Source organism: Petaurus breviceps, unplaced genomic scaffold (assembly GCF_028583685.1).
Source record: "Petaurus breviceps papuanus isolate PSGF00001 unplaced genomic scaffold, PetGlider_PUasm1.0 91133, whole genome shotgun sequence".
Classification (NCBI taxonomy): Eukaryota; Metazoa; Chordata; class Mammalia; order Diprotodontia; family Petauridae; genus Petaurus; species Petaurus breviceps.
In genome coordinates this window covers 63,677,593-63,698,110 of record NW_027187419.1, presented here as the reverse complement: position 1 = coordinate 63,698,110, position 20,518 = coordinate 63,677,593, and the positions used below count along the sequence as shown (strand labels likewise).

At 39.1% G+C, this 20,518-nt stretch overlaps 1 protein-coding gene across 3 annotated transcripts in view; it reads right to left on the bottom strand.

Annotated features, from left to right (window-relative positions):
• Positions 1-20,518, bottom strand: part of MTUS2 (microtubule associated scaffold protein 2) — a 732,715-nt gene that overhangs the window by 83,681 nt on the left and 628,516 nt on the right. For all 3 annotated transcript variants that reach the window (XM_069080726.1, XM_069080725.1, XM_069080724.1), the window contains one exon: positions 11,115-11,181. In XM_069080726.1, the coding sequence (XP_068936827.1) occupies positions 11,115-11,181 (67 nt within the window). The remainder of the gene's footprint in view (positions 1-11,114; positions 11,182-20,518) is intronic.

Sequence of the window (20,518 nt, the reverse complement as noted above, 5' to 3'; positions counted from 1 at the left end):
AAAATAAGCTGTGGATGCCAAACTGATGTAACCAACAGAGAGGTCTGCCATCTTTCTGGGACCTACTGTATAGAGGGTATGATAAGGAGCCTCCCAAGAATTCTAAAATTTGATGATCACCACTAGCTTGATTCACCTGGGAACAAATGATATTAGGAAGAGGAACCTAGAAAGTGTTACCAAGGATTATGAAACCTTGGGTAAAACCCCTCCCAAACCTTGGGGGGCATCAATGGCAATTTCCACTGAAAGGAGAGACAAAAGCAGATATTGCAAGCTAGGAGCTAGGCAAGAAGATGGTATCTGAAGATTCCTGGTTTAATGAAAAGTATGGGACTTAGAAACTGGTCAGATTTGGGTTTAAATTCTGCCTCAAATACTATAGGCAGGTCAAATCCTCTGGGACTCTCTGTTTCTTCATTTGCAAAATGAAGATGTTAATACTTATGTGGTATATACCTCATAAAGCTGTGAAAATCAAATGAAAAAATGCATATAAAACATTCTGCAAACTTTTAAGTGATACATAAATGTTAGCAATTATTATTCACAGACCATGACTTAAAATTTAGAAATGATGTGTTCTTGCCCAATGATGTACATTTGGGGCTCTCAAAAACATACTGACCTGTAGTTTTGAAAATCTAATGAAGGATTCTTTGAACTGAAAAATGAATTGTAGGGAGAAAATTGCTCACAAATATCTGAAAAGTCCAATAACATATAGGATAACAATATATGAGGAAGAAAAGCAGAAAAAAAAGACCAGTAATTCAATGGAGATAATATCCAAAGAGAAAGTCAGCAATAAAACCCATAGTTTTCATTATCTATACACAAATGCCCAAGGCATGGGAAACAAGGTGAATGAATTAGAGATCATGTCACAAAGTGAGAAATTTGACCTCACAATGAACACTTAAGACTTGGAGAGTTAGAATTCATAACTGGTATGTGTATCTGGAAGGATATACCTTATTCAGAGGAACATAACAGATACATAACAGAAGGAATGATGTTGGAGCAACACTGTAAATTAAGATATATAGTCAGGAGAGGAAATAAATCCGGGGAAACAAGGTAGAAAATATTTGAGTAATGATCAATGGAGAGATAAAGAGAAACAATATTGTTGCTGGGTTTGTGGTCTCTCACAAGGACAGAAGGAGGAATTAGATAAGGAGTTTAAGTTTACCACAAACCTGGTATGCAAGTATGATATAGTAGCAATAGGGTCTTCAACTATATGAATAGATACTGATACTTTCTATCTATTAAAATTCAAAAAGTTAGGGAATGAACTAATTATGGTATATGACTGTGATGGAATACTATTGTGCTATAAGAAATGATGAGCCGGATGATTTCAGAAAAACCTGGAAAGACTCACATGAACTGATGCAAAGTGGAATGAGCAGAACCAGGAGAACACTGTAATAACAGTGATATTATAACAGCAATATTGTAAAGATGATTAACGGTGACAGATTCAGCTATTCTCAGCAATACAATGATCCAAGACAATTCCAAAGGACTCATGATGAAATATGCTATCTGACTCAGAAAGAGTCTGAATGCAGATTGAAGCCTACTGTTTTTCACTTTTTTTGCGTGTGTGGTTTTTATTTTTAATTTTCTTGTCTGTGTTTTTTTTTACAACATGATTAATATGGAAATATGTTTTGCATAATTGCACATATATAACCTATGTTAAGTTGCTTACTGTCTCAGGGAGGGGAGAGGGAAGAGAGAGAATTTGGAACTGAAAAGGGAACTTTTTTTTGGTACCTGATTGTGATTCAGCAAGGAAGAATTAATTATTGAAGTAGAAATGACAGGAACTCTTGGAGCAAGTGATCATTCCATCATCGTTTATGATAGATAAGAAAAAAGCTGAACAAGGTCTGACATAAATCTCAGATTTTGGGAGAGTGCACTTCAAAGGGTTCAAGGAAATCTTAATTATGTGATCCAATGGTCTAATATTTTATAGTACAAATTGGTTCAAGGAGAGGAAGATCTTAATGAGACTCTAAAGACAGGCAGAAATAATTCTGATGGGGAGGAAAACGGGGAACTATCTGGAGGCAGTGATATGGATAAGATGAAATTCATTGGTCATCTCAGATATTTTAAGATGGAAGCAAACACTAGTAACTGAGGATGAAGACAAAAATGTGGTCTGATCCTATAAGAGTTGTACTAACACCCAGAATGAGCCAGTTCTAATAATGATGCTAAGAATAACAAAAAGGTCCTTTTTTTAAAAAAAAAGTAGTTTGGGGCAGGAAGAGAATCAAAGAAGAAATCATGCTAATTGGGGTAGATGGGATAACAGATGAGGGTGATAAGGATGAAAGACAACTCTCATTTTGATTTTGTTTCTCTTCCTTGGGGACTAATCTTTGGACTAGTCAAGACAGAACAGACATTGTTAGCAGGGGAGTGTAATCTCCAGATCAATGAGGAGACAGATAACATTGATCTGCCTTCAATGAGTTCAAGTTAATAGGCTCAGATGAACTACATCCTTGGACACTTAAAGAACAGGCAGATATGACTCTTGATCCATAAGAACACCCAGTTCATTAACCTCCTCAATTCCCATGCCATAGTTTTAGTGCCAGAAGGCACTTCTGAGATTATCAAAAGCTGCCATGTTATTCGACAGATGAAGAAACTAAGGGAAGATTTGGGTGAGACAATCATCTCTCTTGTCTCCTCTCCCCCTGACCACTACATCTATCAACATCTTCATTAATCCTCTCCTCCTTTGCTCTGGTCCCAGAGGATAAGGAAGACCTTCTTCTAGCCAAGGCTAATTTCTCTTCTTGTACCTGTGATCCATCCCCTCCCATCTCCTTAGGGAGCTTTCTTTATTGATAATTCCCTCATTCTCTATTATCTTAATGCTTCTCCTTACCTACTGCCTCTTTCCTATGTCCCCCTATAAATATGCTTATATATCTTCTATCCTTAACAACAACAACAAAAACAAGAACAACCCTTCCTTTTACTCTGCCATCTGCTCAAGCTGTCTTATGTTTTTTTACTTATTTATAACTAAACTCTCAGAAACAGTATTTTTCATTTATGAATTTTATTTCCTTACTACACAGTCAATCTTCTACCCTTCCTTCTGAAAATGGTTTCTGAAGAGTCACTAATAACATTTGTATTACTAAATTCAATGGCCTTTTCTCAATCCTTATTGTGGGTGACTTTCTGCTAAGAACTGACAATGCTGACTTTCTCTACCATATCCCCATGCACGTACCTTCTCTCCTGGCCCTGCTCTTTTCAGATTCCCTTTATATATATTGTCTTCCCTCCCATTAAAATGTTAACTCCTTGAGGCATCTATCTATCTTTCTTCCTTCCTTCCTTTTTTATTTATATTCCCAATGCTTAGCACAGTGATTGGCACAGAGTAAGCACTTAATACTAATAATTAACAAATAAATTAATAAATGCTTATTGACTATTCCCTCCCTTTTAGCTCCTTTAATGTTGCTTTCCTTGAGTTCAACCATAGACCTAATAACTTTTCTTTTACTGGGTCATTCTTTTCTTTTGCCTCCAAGTGTGGGTATCATTCAGTGCACTCTCCTAGGTTCTTCTCTCTCTCTCTCTCTCTCTCTCTCTCTCTTTTCTCTTTCAGTGATCCCATGTTTCCAAAGTTTTAACGATCACTTCTACACAGACAACTCCCAACTCTGTCCAACCTTAGTCCCTTCCATGAGCTCTAGGCCCGAATCTCCACCTGCCTGATGGACATCTCCACTTGGACATCCTGCTGGTGGCCAAAGTTCAACTTGTCATCTTCCTTTCTAAATATGACCTTAAAACTTGCATATTACTCTGAATAAATGCTACTATCCTCTCAGTCACCACATCATTCAGTCCTGACACCTCAGTCATTTGTGAATCTTTCCTCTTGAGCTTACCTCTGTAACATCTTCTAGATTTGTCCTTTTCTTTAATAGTGCCAAAATAATAGTTCTGGCTAGTGTCCTTTGTTTTCTGCTGTTACTTCTGGTTAGTTTCCTAACTGGATTCTTTGCCTAAAATATCCCATTATTCTAATCCTTCTTTCACAAAGCAGAAGTTTCATTATGTCACTCTTAGACATTCCTTATGGTCTCTAGAATACAGCAGAGATCCCTTAGCTGGTTTTAAAGACCCTCTACAGTATAGCTCCAATCTACCTTCTCAGCTCTACTTTATAAATCTTTCCTTATAAATCTTTCACTCTACGTTTTAGCCAAATTTGGACCATAAGCTATTCCCCAAACTTGCCCTGCTGTCTCTCCTCCTGTCCCTGGAATGATCAGACCTGTGCTTTGGGAACATGGAGAGGGAATCTGTGAGGAGGCTGGACTGGAGAGATGGATGTCTTTTGTCCTCATTGCACCATACCCTACACCTTCATCTCTGCTTTTCAGAATCCTCGTGTTCCTTCAATGCTGAGCTCAGGCACCGCCTCCTCTGTGAAGTCTTCCTTGATCCCACCAGCTGATCATATTCTCTCCTTCCTGAATTTTTTCTACAGAACTTTGTATCAATCAATTAAGAAATTAATCAAAAAGCACTTATTATGTGCCAGGCACTGGAAATTCAAATATAAAAATGAGACAGTCCCACCCCTCAAGGAGTTTATTTTTTAGTAGAGGACATAAGCAAAATAAATACAAAATAGTTTCAGTGGGGGTGGGTACTAATAACTAGAGGAATCAGGACAGAGCTTTTGAAGGAGGCACAAGAACTAAGCCTTGATGGGAGCACAGATTTTTCTAAGAAGCAGAGGTGAGAAAGCAAAGGAAAAAGCTTGTAAAAAGTCATGCATACAAGACAGCAAATGAGCCGGTTTGCTTGAGCACAGTATATGTGAAGACAGTCAGTAGCTTAATAAGCATTTATTAAGCACTTACTATATGCCAGGCACTGTGATAGGCCCTGTGGATACAAAGACGGTCTCTGCTCTCAAGTTGTTCACAGTCTAATGAAGGGGACAACATGAAAACAATTAAGAACAGATAAATTGCTTAAGGGATAAATTGTAGATAAGCAATAAAAGGGGAATGGGAAATTGATATATATCTATAGATATCTATGATAGAAGATGGGATTTTGGCTGGGATTTGAAGGAAGCCAAGAGGTGGAAGAAGAGGGAGAACATTCTAGGCAGGAGGGAATAGCCAGGAAAAAAAGATCAAAATTGGAAAATGGATGCTTTATTCAAGGAATTGCAAGGAGGCCAGTGTCATGGGATCTCAGAGTACCTAGGCATAAGTAAGGGATAAGAAAACTGGATCAGTAGGAGGGGGCCAGGTTATAAAGGCCAATGGATGCCAATCAGGATTTTCTATTTGGTCCTGGAGGTAATAGGGAGACCATGGAGTTTATTGAATAGGTAGATGAAATGGTCGGTCCTACACTTTAAGAAGATAAATTTGACAGTCAAATGGAAGATGAACTGGAATGGAGAGAGATGAATCAAGGAGACCAACCAGCAAGATACTGTAATAGTCCAGGCATGAGGTGACAAGGGACAGTACCATTTTGGTAGCAGTATCAGAGGAAAGAAGGGGCATGTGTCATTATGGAAGAAAAAATGATATGACTTAGCAAGAGACTGGACGTGGGAGGGAATGGAAAAGGGAGTTGTTGAGAAGGACACCTAGGTGTGGAGCCTGGGTGTAATTAGCCGAGGTAGTCTGGAGCCTTGTTATGAAAGGCTTTAAATGCCAAACAGAAGAGTGTGTATTTTAGCCTAGAGGCTGTAGTGAGGCATGGAAGCTCCTCGAGAAGGGAAGGGACAGGATCAGGCCTGTGCTTTTGGAACATGAATGGGGAATCAGTGAAGAGGATGGATGAGAGAGAGGGCCCCCATCTCACCATACCCTACCTTACTTTGTTTTATCTGGGCTCAGATTGTATCCCACCCAGTAGAATACAATACAGGGGATTTGCTATTTTTGTCTATCTCTAGTGTTTATCATAAAGTTTTGCACATGGTAAGCACCTAATACATTTTTGTTAGAGATCTCTATTTTACCTTTATAGGCAGAAAGATTATAGGCACAGTGGATGGAGCTCTGGTCCTGGAGTAAGGAAGACTCATCTTCCTGAGTTCAAATCTAACTTCAGACACTTAATTAACTGTGTGACCTTAGACAAGTCACTTAACCCTGTTTGCCTCAGTTTCCTCATCTGTAAAATGAGCAGGAGAAGGAAATGGTAAACCACTCTAGTATTTTTGCCAAGAAAACTTCAAATAGAGTCACCAAGAGTCAGACATGATTGAAATGACTAAACAACTATTTTACCTTCCTTTTGGGATTAAACACCCATGTGTTTTCAAAGGCTGAAAAGCTTGGACACAACTACCACAATTTATCTTCTGACCTCAAATAAGTACAGTGATTTTGATGCTGGAAGTCCCTTTGTCAAATCTCACTTGGACGTTTAGATGATAGTAAGGTTTGGAAAATCTAATATAGAAAGCCTGAGGAATTTGATCAGATGTTCCTGAAAAGCACTGGACTAGGTAGGTACTGGGAAACCTGTGTTCTAGTCCCAGAACTCCTACTAGCCAGCTGTGGGGCAACAAATCTCTTCCTCTCTCTGGGCCTCATTTTCCTTATCTGAAAAATGAGGGGTTAGGCTTGACTTTTAAAGACTCATAGTATTAAGAGTAAGGAGTATATGACTGTGGTGGGCACTTGAGAAACATCCACAAGTAAATAGATGAAGGTATCTATAGGCCTCATGTAGATTACCATTAAAAGTTTCTTTTTCTTTCTGTTTCCTACTTCCCAACCTAGCCTTTTAATAAAAAAAAAAAAACACTTATTTTTTCTAAAGCCTACTACTCCCAGGTTGATGTTAGAAAGGAGACAAAGGCAGAAATAACAGAGCCCTGCCCTTAAGGAACTTACATTCTACCAATGTGAACATCAATAAATACAAGCTTTGGTGTGGTGGGGACAGAAGAGCTACATCTCTCCCATCCAGCCCCCTGATAGATTCCTAAAGCACAGATTTTTGCTTGGGGGAACTAAGGTGCCTGCTGGGATGAAATGCCACCTCTTTCTTTCTAAGCAGAGGTTTTGTGACTAGGGGATGCTGGCTGATGGAGGAACAAGACCCCAAACTGGGAACCAGGCGGCCTCAATCCCACTAATCAGATCTGCCACTCACTCTCTCTGCAGGAGATTCCACAACTAGTTTGACCTGTCTGGGTCTCTGTTCCTTCATCGGTGAAATAAGTGGGGTGGATGAGTTTAATCTCTAAGAATGCTTGTGGGTTTATCAGCCCAGAACCTTAGTTAACTGCTTTTCTGGCTGGGGATAAGGCAGTCATCGGCTAAGTATAAGCAGAGGTTTAGACAGGGAGGATGCTGAGGACTCCATGTCCCATTCTTTCTGGCATCATGATATACTAAGATGGAGCCTGCTAGTGCCCACTGTAGCCTAGTTGACCTGTTAGAAAGTCACCTTTCTGGCAAGTGGACATGGTGATGGTACTGACATCTCTCTAAGGGACCGATTTATTTGGGAGGGTGGAGGATCCAATCCACTGCCTTTGATTAGAGCAGATGTGATGGGTGTATTTGTGACCAAGCTCCTTCATGAGATCATAGATCATTTCTGTGGCTGAGTGCAAACAAAATGTGATATATAAAATCACGGCAGCTAGGTGGCACAGTGAATGGAGTGTGGGGTCGCAAAGAGCCAGACAGGACTGAAAAACAACTCAACAGCTGCTGCTGCAATAAAGTACTGGACTTGGTATCAGGAATACCCACGTTCAAATCCTCTGACATTTACTAGATGCATGATCCCTTAACCCCATATACTTCAGACACCTCCCCAGGACTCTCCTACTAACCCTCCCAGCTCTAAATCTTTGGCAATATGATACCTGGTTGGTCAGAGCTTCTGAGTAATGGAAACCTCACTATTGAGGGGGTTGCTAAGGACCCCAACTAGTGGCAGCGCCAAGATTCTATTTAGTGATAGGACACTGGCCTCCCTAGTGGTGAAGTAATCTTGAGGGGACTTTCTGACAGTGAGGCTGGAAATGTGGTGGATGATAATTTGTGAAAGTTAGATACCATGAACTGCTATAAATCTAGGGTGAGCATTATTGCTTCTCCCAGGATTCGAGCCACCTCTGGGGAGGAGTATAGACAGCTAGTGACCTTTTTCAATGACAAAAGATGTGATAAATCACATTGAAGGGAAGAAAAAGACTTTTTTTTTTCTAGTAAAGGAAGGAAAACTATACTGATAAATCAATTTTAAATGAACCATAAATAGAGGTATTTGACAGACAAAGGGCCCTAGAGATCTTAATTCATCATACCCTAAGGGCACATGTTCCCCATGGGGGTACTGTTACCCCAGGAGACACAACCAACATTCCTTTTCCTGACTCATAATTACAAAAGCCAGGCTTTCTCCAACCTTCTCCAACAGAAGCCACACCTTTTCCCATTCCCTCCCAACTCACAGAGTGAGGCTAGCAGGGACAGACAGATTTCTAGTTCCAATAGATTTTACCACTTTCAATTACTTTTCATCTTTGGAAGTTCATACAACCTATGCATACCACCCTCTCCCCTTCCTTGTTACTCTTATCCACTCATCTCTAGGTCATTTCAATTTTCTCAGTCAATCTCGTACCTGGTTCCTATCCCTGTCCTTGTGTTATTCTTAGGAACTTCAATGATCGCTCCCCTCTAGAAACCTAGGTTCCTTGGCCTCCACAATCCCCTTCTCCACCCCTGCTTCAGTCACACACCAGCATGGTCACACATCAGACATTACCACATCTTAAAAATTGTCACCTCTAAGATCTTGAATTTTGAAATTCTTTGATTTCTGATCACAACCTCTTATTCTTTCACCCTTCTCACTCTTTCACCAAAAATGAGTGTATTCTCCAGTTGTTGGTGACTTCTGGTTACTTGATGTATTCCAGTCCAGACTTGACCTCATGGAATATCATTAATGTTCATTAACTGCTACGCTAGAATCTCTTCCTCCCCTCCCCTTCCCTGCTGTGACCTTTTATTATGACTAAGCTGTAAATAATCATTCCAAGTTAACTCTTGCTCTCCAATTATTTTTCTCCTTTCTGCTGGGAATTTTGAACACCAATGAAGAAAAATCACAAAAAATGAACTGACCTTATCCTCTACAAATTTGTGTTTTATAACCTTGGCTAGGTCCTCACTGCTCTTCAGTAATCATTCCACTTGATCTTATGCTCCCTCACCCCTCCACCCTCCACTCTTCATAGTTTTTGTTTCACATTTCCTCTCCCCTCTCCTTATCTGCCCTCCCCTCCGTTCTCTTCTATGCCAGTCCATTGTTTTTCCTCCATTTCACTGCCAAACTTAAAAAAAAAATTGTCCCTACCAATCCTTTCACTTTCAAACTACTCATGATGTCCTCTACCCAGGATTACAGAAAAAAAGAATCTGAGTGTTACAAGGGACCTCCATAGCTATTAAGTCCAACCTGTACACTAAAGGAATCCCTACTCTAACTTACCCAATACATGCTCATCCAGCCTCTTCCTGATGCAGCCCATTCCCCTTTCAGATGGTTACATCATGACGTCACTGAGTCTTCAACTTAGACATGGCCAATTCCTTCAACCAACCCTAATAACATGAACTCAAGGGCCTTGAACATTTTGTTGGACCTGTTTCAATTTATACCCTGGCTGCTAACTCCCCTCCTCTACTGAAAATGCTTTCTCTCTGGTCACTAATGCCTCCTAATCACCAGCTTCAATAGCCATTTTTCAGCCTTCATCCTCCTTGATCTCTTTCACTTCCAACACTGTTTTGACCACTCTTAGCACTAAGAACTCTCTAAACAGTGTTCTCTCTACATAAAGATGGTCTAGAAGTATTTGAAGGGCAGAAGGGAAGCAGGTGCAGATTTTTCAACTCACCAAGGACAATTTACCAATCTGGTTGCCATCTTGTTAGTTATCAAGAATTCATAGTATCCACCTGTTAACTGTTAGGACCTTTACAAGTCAATTTACATCTTAGGGCTTCAGTTACATCATGTGTATAATGGGAAAAAACATGTTAAGGCATGTTAGGGTCTTTATTAGATGATTAAAAGCCACAACCTAGTGTTGACTGCTGTAAAAGTTCTTTTTCTTTCCATATTGCCAGTGCCTGAAGACATAGTATTGACAAGATGTACTGTTTCTATGACGTAATTACTCCTAAGTAGTGAGGGGGAAGCAGGAGTGGATAGAAAGCCAGCCTCAGAGTTGGGAAAATCTGGCCAAGTTCGATCTCTTATACACACTGGTTGTGTGGACCCTGGGCAAATCATTGAATTCCTTGGTTTTCCAAACAAATCTTAAGACACTAAATTGAAAAATCAGTTTGCACTCTGCACTGGTAGAAGGAGTCCCTCCACTGGGAGTTACCTGTATGGAGGAAATCACAGATCTTAAGGACCCCCTCCCCTCCAAAAAAGGTAGGATTCCTGTGGTTCAGAGACTTAAACATTCCTATATAGCATTTCATTAACCAGGGGTCATGAATTTTAATAAGCTTCATATTTTAATCCAACTAAGTTTATTTTTTGACCTTGTTTCCATCACAGTATAATATTTTATGAAAGCATATACAATGAGGTCATGGATTTACATGCATCCTAGAGAGAACATATATTACTCTTCACCATACAGCTCTTGAGACTTCCTGCTTCTATTCAAATGATGTGTGACCTGAGCCCTGAGCTCAGTTTGGGCATACATGGATAGATGGCTACCTACCACAGACCATACTGACTGATATCTATCACCATCTGTGAGGAGCAGAGTAAATGCTTGATTAGCTCCTCTGGTACATGTTAAGAACCTGTCGCTGTAACTGTGGAGAGGTAAAAATTATGGCTCCCTGTAAGGCCCCTGAAATCCACTGCTGTGCTCTGGAATAGATTTTATTTTGTCTAGGCAGTATTTTTTTTTCCTAGTAGTTGATTACAAGGCATAACTGCTTTGGTTACACATTCATATGCATTAAGGAATGGACATTCTTTACACTACTTATTTTCAATGCCCTACTTACCAACTTCATCCCTGATGTTTGCAAGTTCGATTGACAGCTCTTTTTCTTTCACAAGGGCACTTTCATTCTGAAAAAAACAAAATGGATACCAAGTCCCTAGTTTTATCCTAGTTAAGCACTTTCACATGTTTAATTAATGAACCAGATTAAGCAAATATATTTACAAGTTTAGCCTTTAAGCAGATTATTTTCTATTACAATATATCTACTATAAAAATAAAATTTACCATGGAAGCCAAGTCTGACTCATTCATTTCTAATGGATCCAAAATGCAAAATTTGCAATATTATTTATATGCATGGATTGTATTTTTCCATATATAATGTTGCTTTGGGTACACTTTCTTATCATAGCTATGGATATACATGCCTAAGTCACACAAACTGACATGGCTTTGACCTCTAAAATTCAGATTCTGTTTATGAAACATTACAATTTTTGATGGGCAAGGAGCCAAAAGTAGGAAAAAAACCCTCAACAATATAATTTTGTCTTTATTATGAAAAGCCACCAACCCAATTAAATAATAAAGATGAGAATATTTTAAATGAAAAACATAAAATATTTCTTTTATAATAATAAGATGCTAATCCTAAAATTTAGTTTCTAGGAATTGTGGTCCTACCATCTATCTGCATCAAAAAAGGAATCAGGAGAATGAGGCACAAAAAGGAAAATGTCATTTAGTGTCACTTTTGAATCAGCATTCACTCTGACCTTAAATGGGTGAGAGAGTGCAATTTGTTTAGCTGATTTAGTCACCATCTAATTGTATTTAATTAATTAATATGTGATAAATAATAAGGGGCAGCTAAGGTAGTACAGTGGATACAGCGCTGTCCTGGAGTCAGTTTTCTGAGTTCAAATTTAGCCTTGGATACTGACTGGCTGTGTGACCCTGGGCAAGTCATTTAATAGTTTCCTCTTCCATAAAACGAGCTAGAGAAAGAAATGGCAAACCAGTCTAGTATCTTTGCTAAGGAAACCCCTAAAGGAGTTATGAAGAGTCAATTGGGACTGAAATGGCTGAACAACAACAAAAAATAATAATTTTTTAAAATGGCAAAATTGAAAATGCTGGAGGGGAGCACAGTACCCTTTAAGTTATGAAAACCAAGGTCTCAAAGAAAACCCTTGCCTGGCAATTACAATCTGTGGAATTCCTTCCCCCTTCCCCCCACTCTCCCCTGCACAGTAAACTGATTTTTTGTGAGGCACCTAAAGTTGAAATGTGGAACAAAGGAGACCAAAATATCTAACACATCTATCATCAGGAGAAAAAATGCTCCTAGTGAATTTAAAAAAGATCTTTCTTAAACTACAGTTGACCTTGATCTGATTCCACCTACAGGATTAGTGCCAATTTCTAACTAGTTTGCCAAATCTTTTTTTTTTTTTGGATGTTATGGGATGGTCATGTGATTGGGTTCTATATCTCATGATCTAGATGAACAGGGGGAAAAATCACTCAACATCTAGATGTTTTGTTTATATTATTCCAAGTATCCAGATATTTGGTGACATTCTGACATTTGATTGAATTATTAAAATCTTTCATTTTAGGTTTTCATACTGTACATCCTATTAGTTCATTTCAAAGCATTTAGAAATCTATAATGTCACAAAAAGAAGCCATCATCAGAGAAATCTACAAGTTTGAAGAGTGGTGCTGCTTCATTAACTCACTGGGTGCCATTTTGGTTTCTCTATATTGTTTCATGGAAACTGATTTCCAGAGGTTCAAGATAATTTTGCCAGTGTGATGTTCAAAGTAATGATAAGATTTAAAAGAAAAATAAAAGGTGGTCCAACCTCTAGTACCGTGAGAGGTAGAATGAATAAACACTGTCCATGATAAGTCATATGACTACAGAATTTTAGAGGTCAAAAGGATCTTAAAGGTCATCTACACTAATCCTCTCATTTGACAGATGCTGCATTTTGTTGAGATAAAGTTCTCAGACAATCAATAGTGTATTTGTCATAACAAAAATGTTCCCAAACTCACTCCGGATTAAGAATGACATAAGAGACAGAATGGGTTTGAGTTCCAGCTCTAAAAAGAAGTTATATGACTATGGGCCAGTTACTTGACCTCTCCCTGTGCCTCAGTGTTTTGATCTGTAAAATGGGGATAATAATACTACATGTCAGCTATACCATAGATTTGTTGTGAGCAAAGTTCTTAAAAACAGCAAAGTACTATATCAGTGTGAACTATGACCTTCATCCCCGGGTTCCTGTCTTCTCCTCCACACTAGCCCAGCCCAGCCCAGCCCATAGTGATTTCTCCCTTTTTTTATATTCTTTAGTACCTTTGATCCTTATTATACAACCATACATCTAATTATATGCTTTTTTAAAAATTGTTTCTTATATATTTTTTATGTAATATATATAATTTCTACATAAAATATATAATTTCTTATTTCTCATATATCAGTTGCTGGCATTTCCACCCCAACCAAATTATCTTGTATTCAATTTGCATAAAAATATACATATATGTGTATAAACATGCACATATATACATGCATATATATGTGTGTGTATATACATATGTATATATATATATATATATATATATATATATATATATATACATGTACACGTTTACAGATGTACATGTTGTCTTTTCCAATAGGATGTCAGATTCCTGAGGACAGAGATTGTCCTATTTTTGTCGTTGCATTCCTGGCACCTAGCAGACTGCACAGCCCAGTTTAATGTATGTTTCTTGGTTGAGGGTCTCCCCAACCAAATGATATCTCTCAGTTTGTGAGCTATGTCTTACAATTCATTAAACAAACATTTTATTCAGCACCTACTATATGCAAGGCCTTATACTAATGGACCAGAGATACGAAGATTTGAAAAATGACACAATCTTGGTCTTCAGGGAGTTTATGGTCTAGGGGGAATAAGACATGTACACAAGTGGGCATAATAAAAGGTAGATTTGATGGGGCAAGACAGACATTGATTAAACTGGAGGGATTATTTACTTTCTATCGGGGGATTTTTTATACAGTTGTGGTTATTAAAATGAGCTCTCTTCACCCTGGTACTTAAGTCCTTCCTGGAATTAAATGAGGTGCTCTCTGAGATGTGCTAATTCTTTGGGGGACTATTCTCAAGTTCAGGCTGGATGGTTACTTGTCCAGAAGGTGGTGGAGGACATTCTTGGTAGGAGGAGCTAGGCAGAACTGCTGGGGTCTCTTCCAATTCTGAAGGTCTCTAACTGGTTACATGTATGCCTGTTACTAAGAGGTTTAGGTGTATTCATAAGCTCCTGCCTAATTAATTAGTGGGCACTAATGTAGGCACTGGAGAAAATCTGGTTCACAGAGTCATTGGTGTGTAAGTAAACCTTGGAGAGGTTTATGTAGGCCACCCCAAGTATTGGGTAGACCTCAAGTAGAAGAGAACATGCTTTAGTGTGAAGACCGATAGGAGAGGTCTTCTCAGGCTCAGCTGCCTTCTGCACCCTGGGACTTCCCTCAGTGACTGGATCGTTTTCACCCAGGAACTTCATCGTGAATTCAGTCCCCCTTCTCCTATTGATGACTTCTCGCCAGGGGCCTCCATTTTGGGGATGGGCCCCATCCATCCATGCTTCATGGGATTTCTTTTGGCTTGTATTTGCATTCTCAATTCTTGGTACAAGGTCTGGTATGTAGTAAGTACTTAATAAATGTTTACTGCCTGCCTGCCTCCCTGTCTATTCACGGTAGTCCATAAATGAAACTTTAATCTCAGTAAATTCTTTCAGCTGGTGATATAGCAGATAGACTGCTGGGCCTGGAATTGGGGAGAAGTTTGTGCAGAGTAGAAAGAAGAGTGTTTCTACTAGTCACTTCTTTCCCTTGAATAGTGTTTATAAAATTCAACTGATTTCCGACTTCAGGATTATAGAGTTAAAGCTAGGAAGGGACAGTAAAGGTTAGTCCAATGAAGAAATGGTTGCCTAGAGAAGGCTAAATGACTTTTCCAGTGGTACAGTGGGATTTAATCCCCAAACCTCTAATTCCAAATCTAACGCTTTTTCTACTATACTAAACTGCCTCCTAGTGGTCTGTGAAATGAATATAAATCTGAGTTTCTAAACAAGCCTGGGGTGTTTGCATCTACCGTATGCATAGAAGGAGATTCCTAATTAGTAGAGAAAATGATGATATAATGCTGTGTGACCTCTTGAGAGTTGGTATGAAAACTTCTTGGAAGGAGGGAAAGAGATCTGCATAGTTGTAGATATTCTCAGAACTGATCCAAGGAAAAGGGAGAGAGAGACAGGGAGAGAGAGAAAGAGACAGACAGAGACAGAGAGAGACAGTGAGAAAGACAGACAGAGAGAGACAGAGACAGATAAGACAGAGACAGACTTTGTAAACTGGAAACATATAGGGGAAGCCAGCACTCAAGATGTTCCTGATTTCCAGTTTGCCTCCTAAGCATTTCAGAAAGAGAATTTTTCTCTTGGGTGAGGCTGGAGTCTCTCAATTTGAGATGAGATGTAATCTCATCAGAAGGGCCCATTCTCTCATGTATTTTTATGTTATATTCTAATCTGTATCACATCTCTAATTTCTGTTTGCTGCTTTGCTTGGATAAGCAAAGCTAGTTACTATTTTTGATTGTCTTTTATGTAATCAGTGTTTGGTGGAAAGGAAATAAGCCAAAGGGCGTAGGTTTGGGCTACTCTCCCCCAGTAAGGGCTAGTAACTGGGGAAGAGAGTTGGATTACAAAGAAAGCTGAATGCTGCAGAACTGACGCTTTTGAATTGTGGTTCTGGAAAAGACTTTTGAGACTCCCTTGGACAGCAAGAAGATCAAATCAGTCAATAGTTTCAGAAATTAATTCACACTATTCACTGGAAGGTCAAATACTGAAGCTGAAGTTAAAATACTTTGTCTACATAATGAGAAGACGGGGTTCATTGGAAAAGACCCTGATGTTAGAAAAGATTGAAGGCAAAAGGGATTTTAGAGAATGAGATGAACAGATATTGTCATGTAAACAATGGACATCATCTTGGAAAGACTTTGAGAGATGGTGGAGGATAGAAGGGGCTGGTGTGCTACGGTTCATGGGGTCATGAAGAGTTGGACACGACTGAATGACTGAACAAAAACAGCTAGGGAAGTGGCTTTTGTTTTGGACCTATTGTACTCCTAGGCCGGCAATATTTAGGGAGAAAGACTGATTGAGTTCTGGTCTACTAGGCCTCGCAGAGACTGAAGAGAAGAACTCTCTAACTGTAAGGGTTATGGGATTTAAAGATCTTCCATGCCCCATTGGACTTGCTGATGTAGCAGGAAGGGGCGGAGCAAGAGGAGGTGGAAGCCAAGCTAGAGTTCCTGCGGTGGCTGGCGGTGGTGGCGACGGCGGCAGCAGCAGCAGAGGCAGCGGCAGCACGAAGCCCCTTTTTGAGTCAGCCAGAATTTCTGCTAAGGACTCCTGCTGAGGACTGCCAGGGGCCGGAGCTGCTGGGAGCACGCTTCCTGGATGCTGGGTGGTTGCTGTGAGTGAGGAGAGGAGGACCTTTGCCTGAGGTAGCCTGTTCTGTTTTAAAGGCTTGAGAATGCGGGTGCTTTCTACTTTATCTACCTGTGCCAATTTCATAACTATACTGATGGCTTTCACTTTCTGGTTTTGGGACTCAGTCTTTTGGTATCTTAAATTTTCTAGTTTATTCCCCCATATGGCAAGCATGAGGTATTTTGTGATGGATAATTATATCAGCATATTTGTAATTTCCATAGGCATTTTGAATATGGCATTGCTGATACACTAACTCACTGTAGTTTTCTTAGGAGGCGATGTGTAAGATTGCAGAAATAACCATCAATGAGTGCCTCTCATGAGCCACTTTAGACAATCGAAGCAGTCCCAATATTTTATATGGACAGCACAAATCTTACTTAAAGTCAATAGGATAATAGATTTAGACCTGGAAGGGACCGTACAGGTCATCAAAGTCCACTTAAAGAAGAGGGAACTGAGACCAGGGAGATTAAGTGCTTGTCCAGAGCTCCAAAGTTATTAAGTAGATGAAATGAGATCGAAACCCAGATCTTTCTGATTCTACATTCAGCACTGTATCCACCAAACCATGCTTCCATGCAGAAGAGGTGTAGGAATTCTTTGACTTCACCTTGTCCCTACATAAAACTTCCCTAAGTTCCCATTCACATACTCCTAAACACATACTATATATTGTTGCTTATTCATTGATCGATCATAAACATGCACTTTTCCTAATGTTTATTCTTCCTTTGTCTACCTACAACAGGGATGGGTTGCATGTACTAGACTGTGAGGTCCTACAGAATAGTCTTTGTGTCTATGTAATTTTCCATAACATTATAAACATGTATGCAGAGAGGCTCTTACTTAAGAAAAGCCTTTTGACAATAATGAGATCATGGCTCCTGAGGCTGTAATGGTGTAAGAGCCTGCTTTTGGACCAACTTTTCTAATTTATTAATTTTTTTGCTTCAAGAAAGCTATTGATCATTTCCTATTATCCAAGCTGTCAGAGTGATTAGGGACTTCCCTGTCCAAGAATGACTCAGTGTCTAGGACACTGCTGGAATATTTCAACTCATAGGCTTGAAGATTGAAAAATATAAGTCATTGAGTATAATATCCTCACATTATAGATAAGGAAATTGAGGAATATAGATATCCTTATTGAGGAATATAGATAAGGAAAATGATATTAAGGGATATAAGGCCCCTAGTCATATAAGCAGACCTGGTATTCAGACAGGTCCTCTGACTCCAAATCCTATGTAATCCTATCCCATTATAAAGAAGTGAAGTAACTTGATTGAAACATACTTTTTTTTTTAAACTATTTTTCTTGAGTTTTTCATTCATGTCTATGTTTTCTTTCACAACATGACTATTATGGAAGAGTTTTGCATGACTACATGTGTATAACTATATCAGCAATGCAATATTCACAATGCGTCCCTAGGGTGGCTGCCAACACAGGTTCTTAGATCTGCTTTGTTAAAGGAAAGCAACTCAAAATGGGTTAACAAGCTTACTTTAATCAGTCAAATATGTATCGTTTAGTTCAGGGGAAAAAGGTCAGCACCCCGAACTTCAGAATATACAGACAGAATTATCAAGACAGAGAAACAGATCAAGTAGACAGTTTCTAAACCGTCCAACCATTACATCCACACCAAATCAACATCTGGGTTTCATCAACATCTGGGTTTTTCAAAGCTGGGGGTTCTCAACAACGGCTTCCCAGAGTCTTATCTGATCAAATCACAGAACACTTCTCAAAGTGAGCCCCAAAACAAAGCCTCAAATCAGGGTTTATATAGCCTTCTCCTGGCTCAGAGAATGTAACAACCTTCTGGACCCACTGGCCAATCAAAAAGTATCTACTGAAAAACAAGCCTCCCACCCCAGGCTCCAGGTGCACTTTAGCCTAGGGACAGGGAAGATCTTAAAAATTTACATTCCCATTACAATGACCTGTATCGAACTGCTTACTGTCTCAATGGGGGTGGGGAGAGAGGAAGTGAGAGAATTTGGAACTCAAAGTTTTAAAAATGAATGTTAAAATTATTTTTACATGCATCTGGGGGAAAATAAAATATTAAATAAAAAAGGAATTTTAAAAAAGAAATTATGTAACTCAGAAAGCACTTGCAGTCCTGAAGGATAATTTGAATCCATTCATCAGAAATTTTGTAAGTGCCCATTATACATAAGACGAGAGTCAGCATGGAGAAGTGGCAATAGGTTCAGTTTTGGAGTCAAATCCTGAATGACAAGGATGAGGTATGTGGCCATGGGCTTAATATCTCAGTTACAAAGGAAACTAGACTATATGTTACAGTTGCATGGCCAATGTGCTCTGATGGAGGGAATTTCCATACTGGAAGACCCCTAAATAAATAAATGAAATCACTAGGGAAGAACAACTGAAGGACAAGAATGAAAAGGAGTTAAGAGTGAAAGACATTGTATAATTGAACTGGTCAAGGCTATGAAGGGGAGTGAGACCAGAGCCATGTTGATGATCTGGGAGAAGGATGGAAGGAAACTCTGGGGTCATTGAAAGCAATCACTTCACTTTATAGATGAGGAAAATTAGGCCTAGTGAGATTACATGACATGCCGAAAGTCATATAGTCAGACCTGAGATTCAAACCCAGGTTGTCTGATTCCAAATCCTTTGGATGGATAGACTGGGGGTAGTGGTAAAGATGATGAAAATGTTAAGGAACAGTGAAGTACAGGGAGAGATAGGAAGAAAGCAGAGATATTAAGAGGGGAGAATTTATGATTTCAAAATTAAAGAGGCAGCACAGTTATGGGTGATGGCTGAGGTACAGTGAAGATGTAGGTCTAGAGAGCTGAGGAAGTCAATGAACTGAGAGGAGGGTATATTTGATGAGACATATTGATATCCCAAAGTATGAGGGTAGAGCCTGAAGTATGGAGAATGCATACGAGTTGGTCACTGAACCTTTTGGGAAAAGGAGAGTGATCTAGGGACTGGTGAATCAAAGCAACAAGGTTTTTAAAAATCTCACTCCATTATACTTATTTCTGAAATAAGGAGAATTATTCACTCTTTGGAGGTGAAGACTATTTCAGAGGGCATGATATTTAGCATTACTGAACAATTATTGAAGTACAACATTATCCATTTCTGTGTTCCATAGTCCAGCTATAGGTTGTATGGACATCTAAACAGCAATTCTTATGAGCAGTTGGCCTGGTCAATTGCCTCTGACACCATCCCATCTCATTCCCAAAATACAAGTCAGGTCTAGGGTGATGATGTGAGAGAATGATTGGCATGTGAGCCTGGCCTCTTTCTGGTATCACGTAGTTGGATCAGTGTTTCCCTGAAGAGTGAATGAGTGGAAAATTTCCCTACTGGAGCCAAACATATGGGGTCCTGTTCTTCTCAAAAGGGCTAAAAATAGAAATCAGTCTTAGTGATCTAAACTCTCTTGGTGAGACAGTTCAGATACTCAACCACCAAAAGAATTTTCCCTTTACAATTATTATCTCACTACTCAAATAGACTGAACCTGATGCTGACATTGGCTATTTGAGCTTGCCCATGAGAGTTCCATCTACCCCTATCTTCTGGTGACACTCATTTAGTTCTGATGATCTTTGGAGTGAGAATTCTCTACTCTCCTTCAGTTCATTAGACCTCATCTCAAGAGCACTAGAAATGTAATATTTCCATGAAAAATAAAGTTGTAAAGAAATATTCCTTAAAATTTGATTTTCTCCTGTCCCCTCCAGGCATCACCATTTGAGTCTGTTAAAGTGATATATATATATATATATATATATATATATATATATATATATATATATATATATATATATATATATATATATAAAATGTTT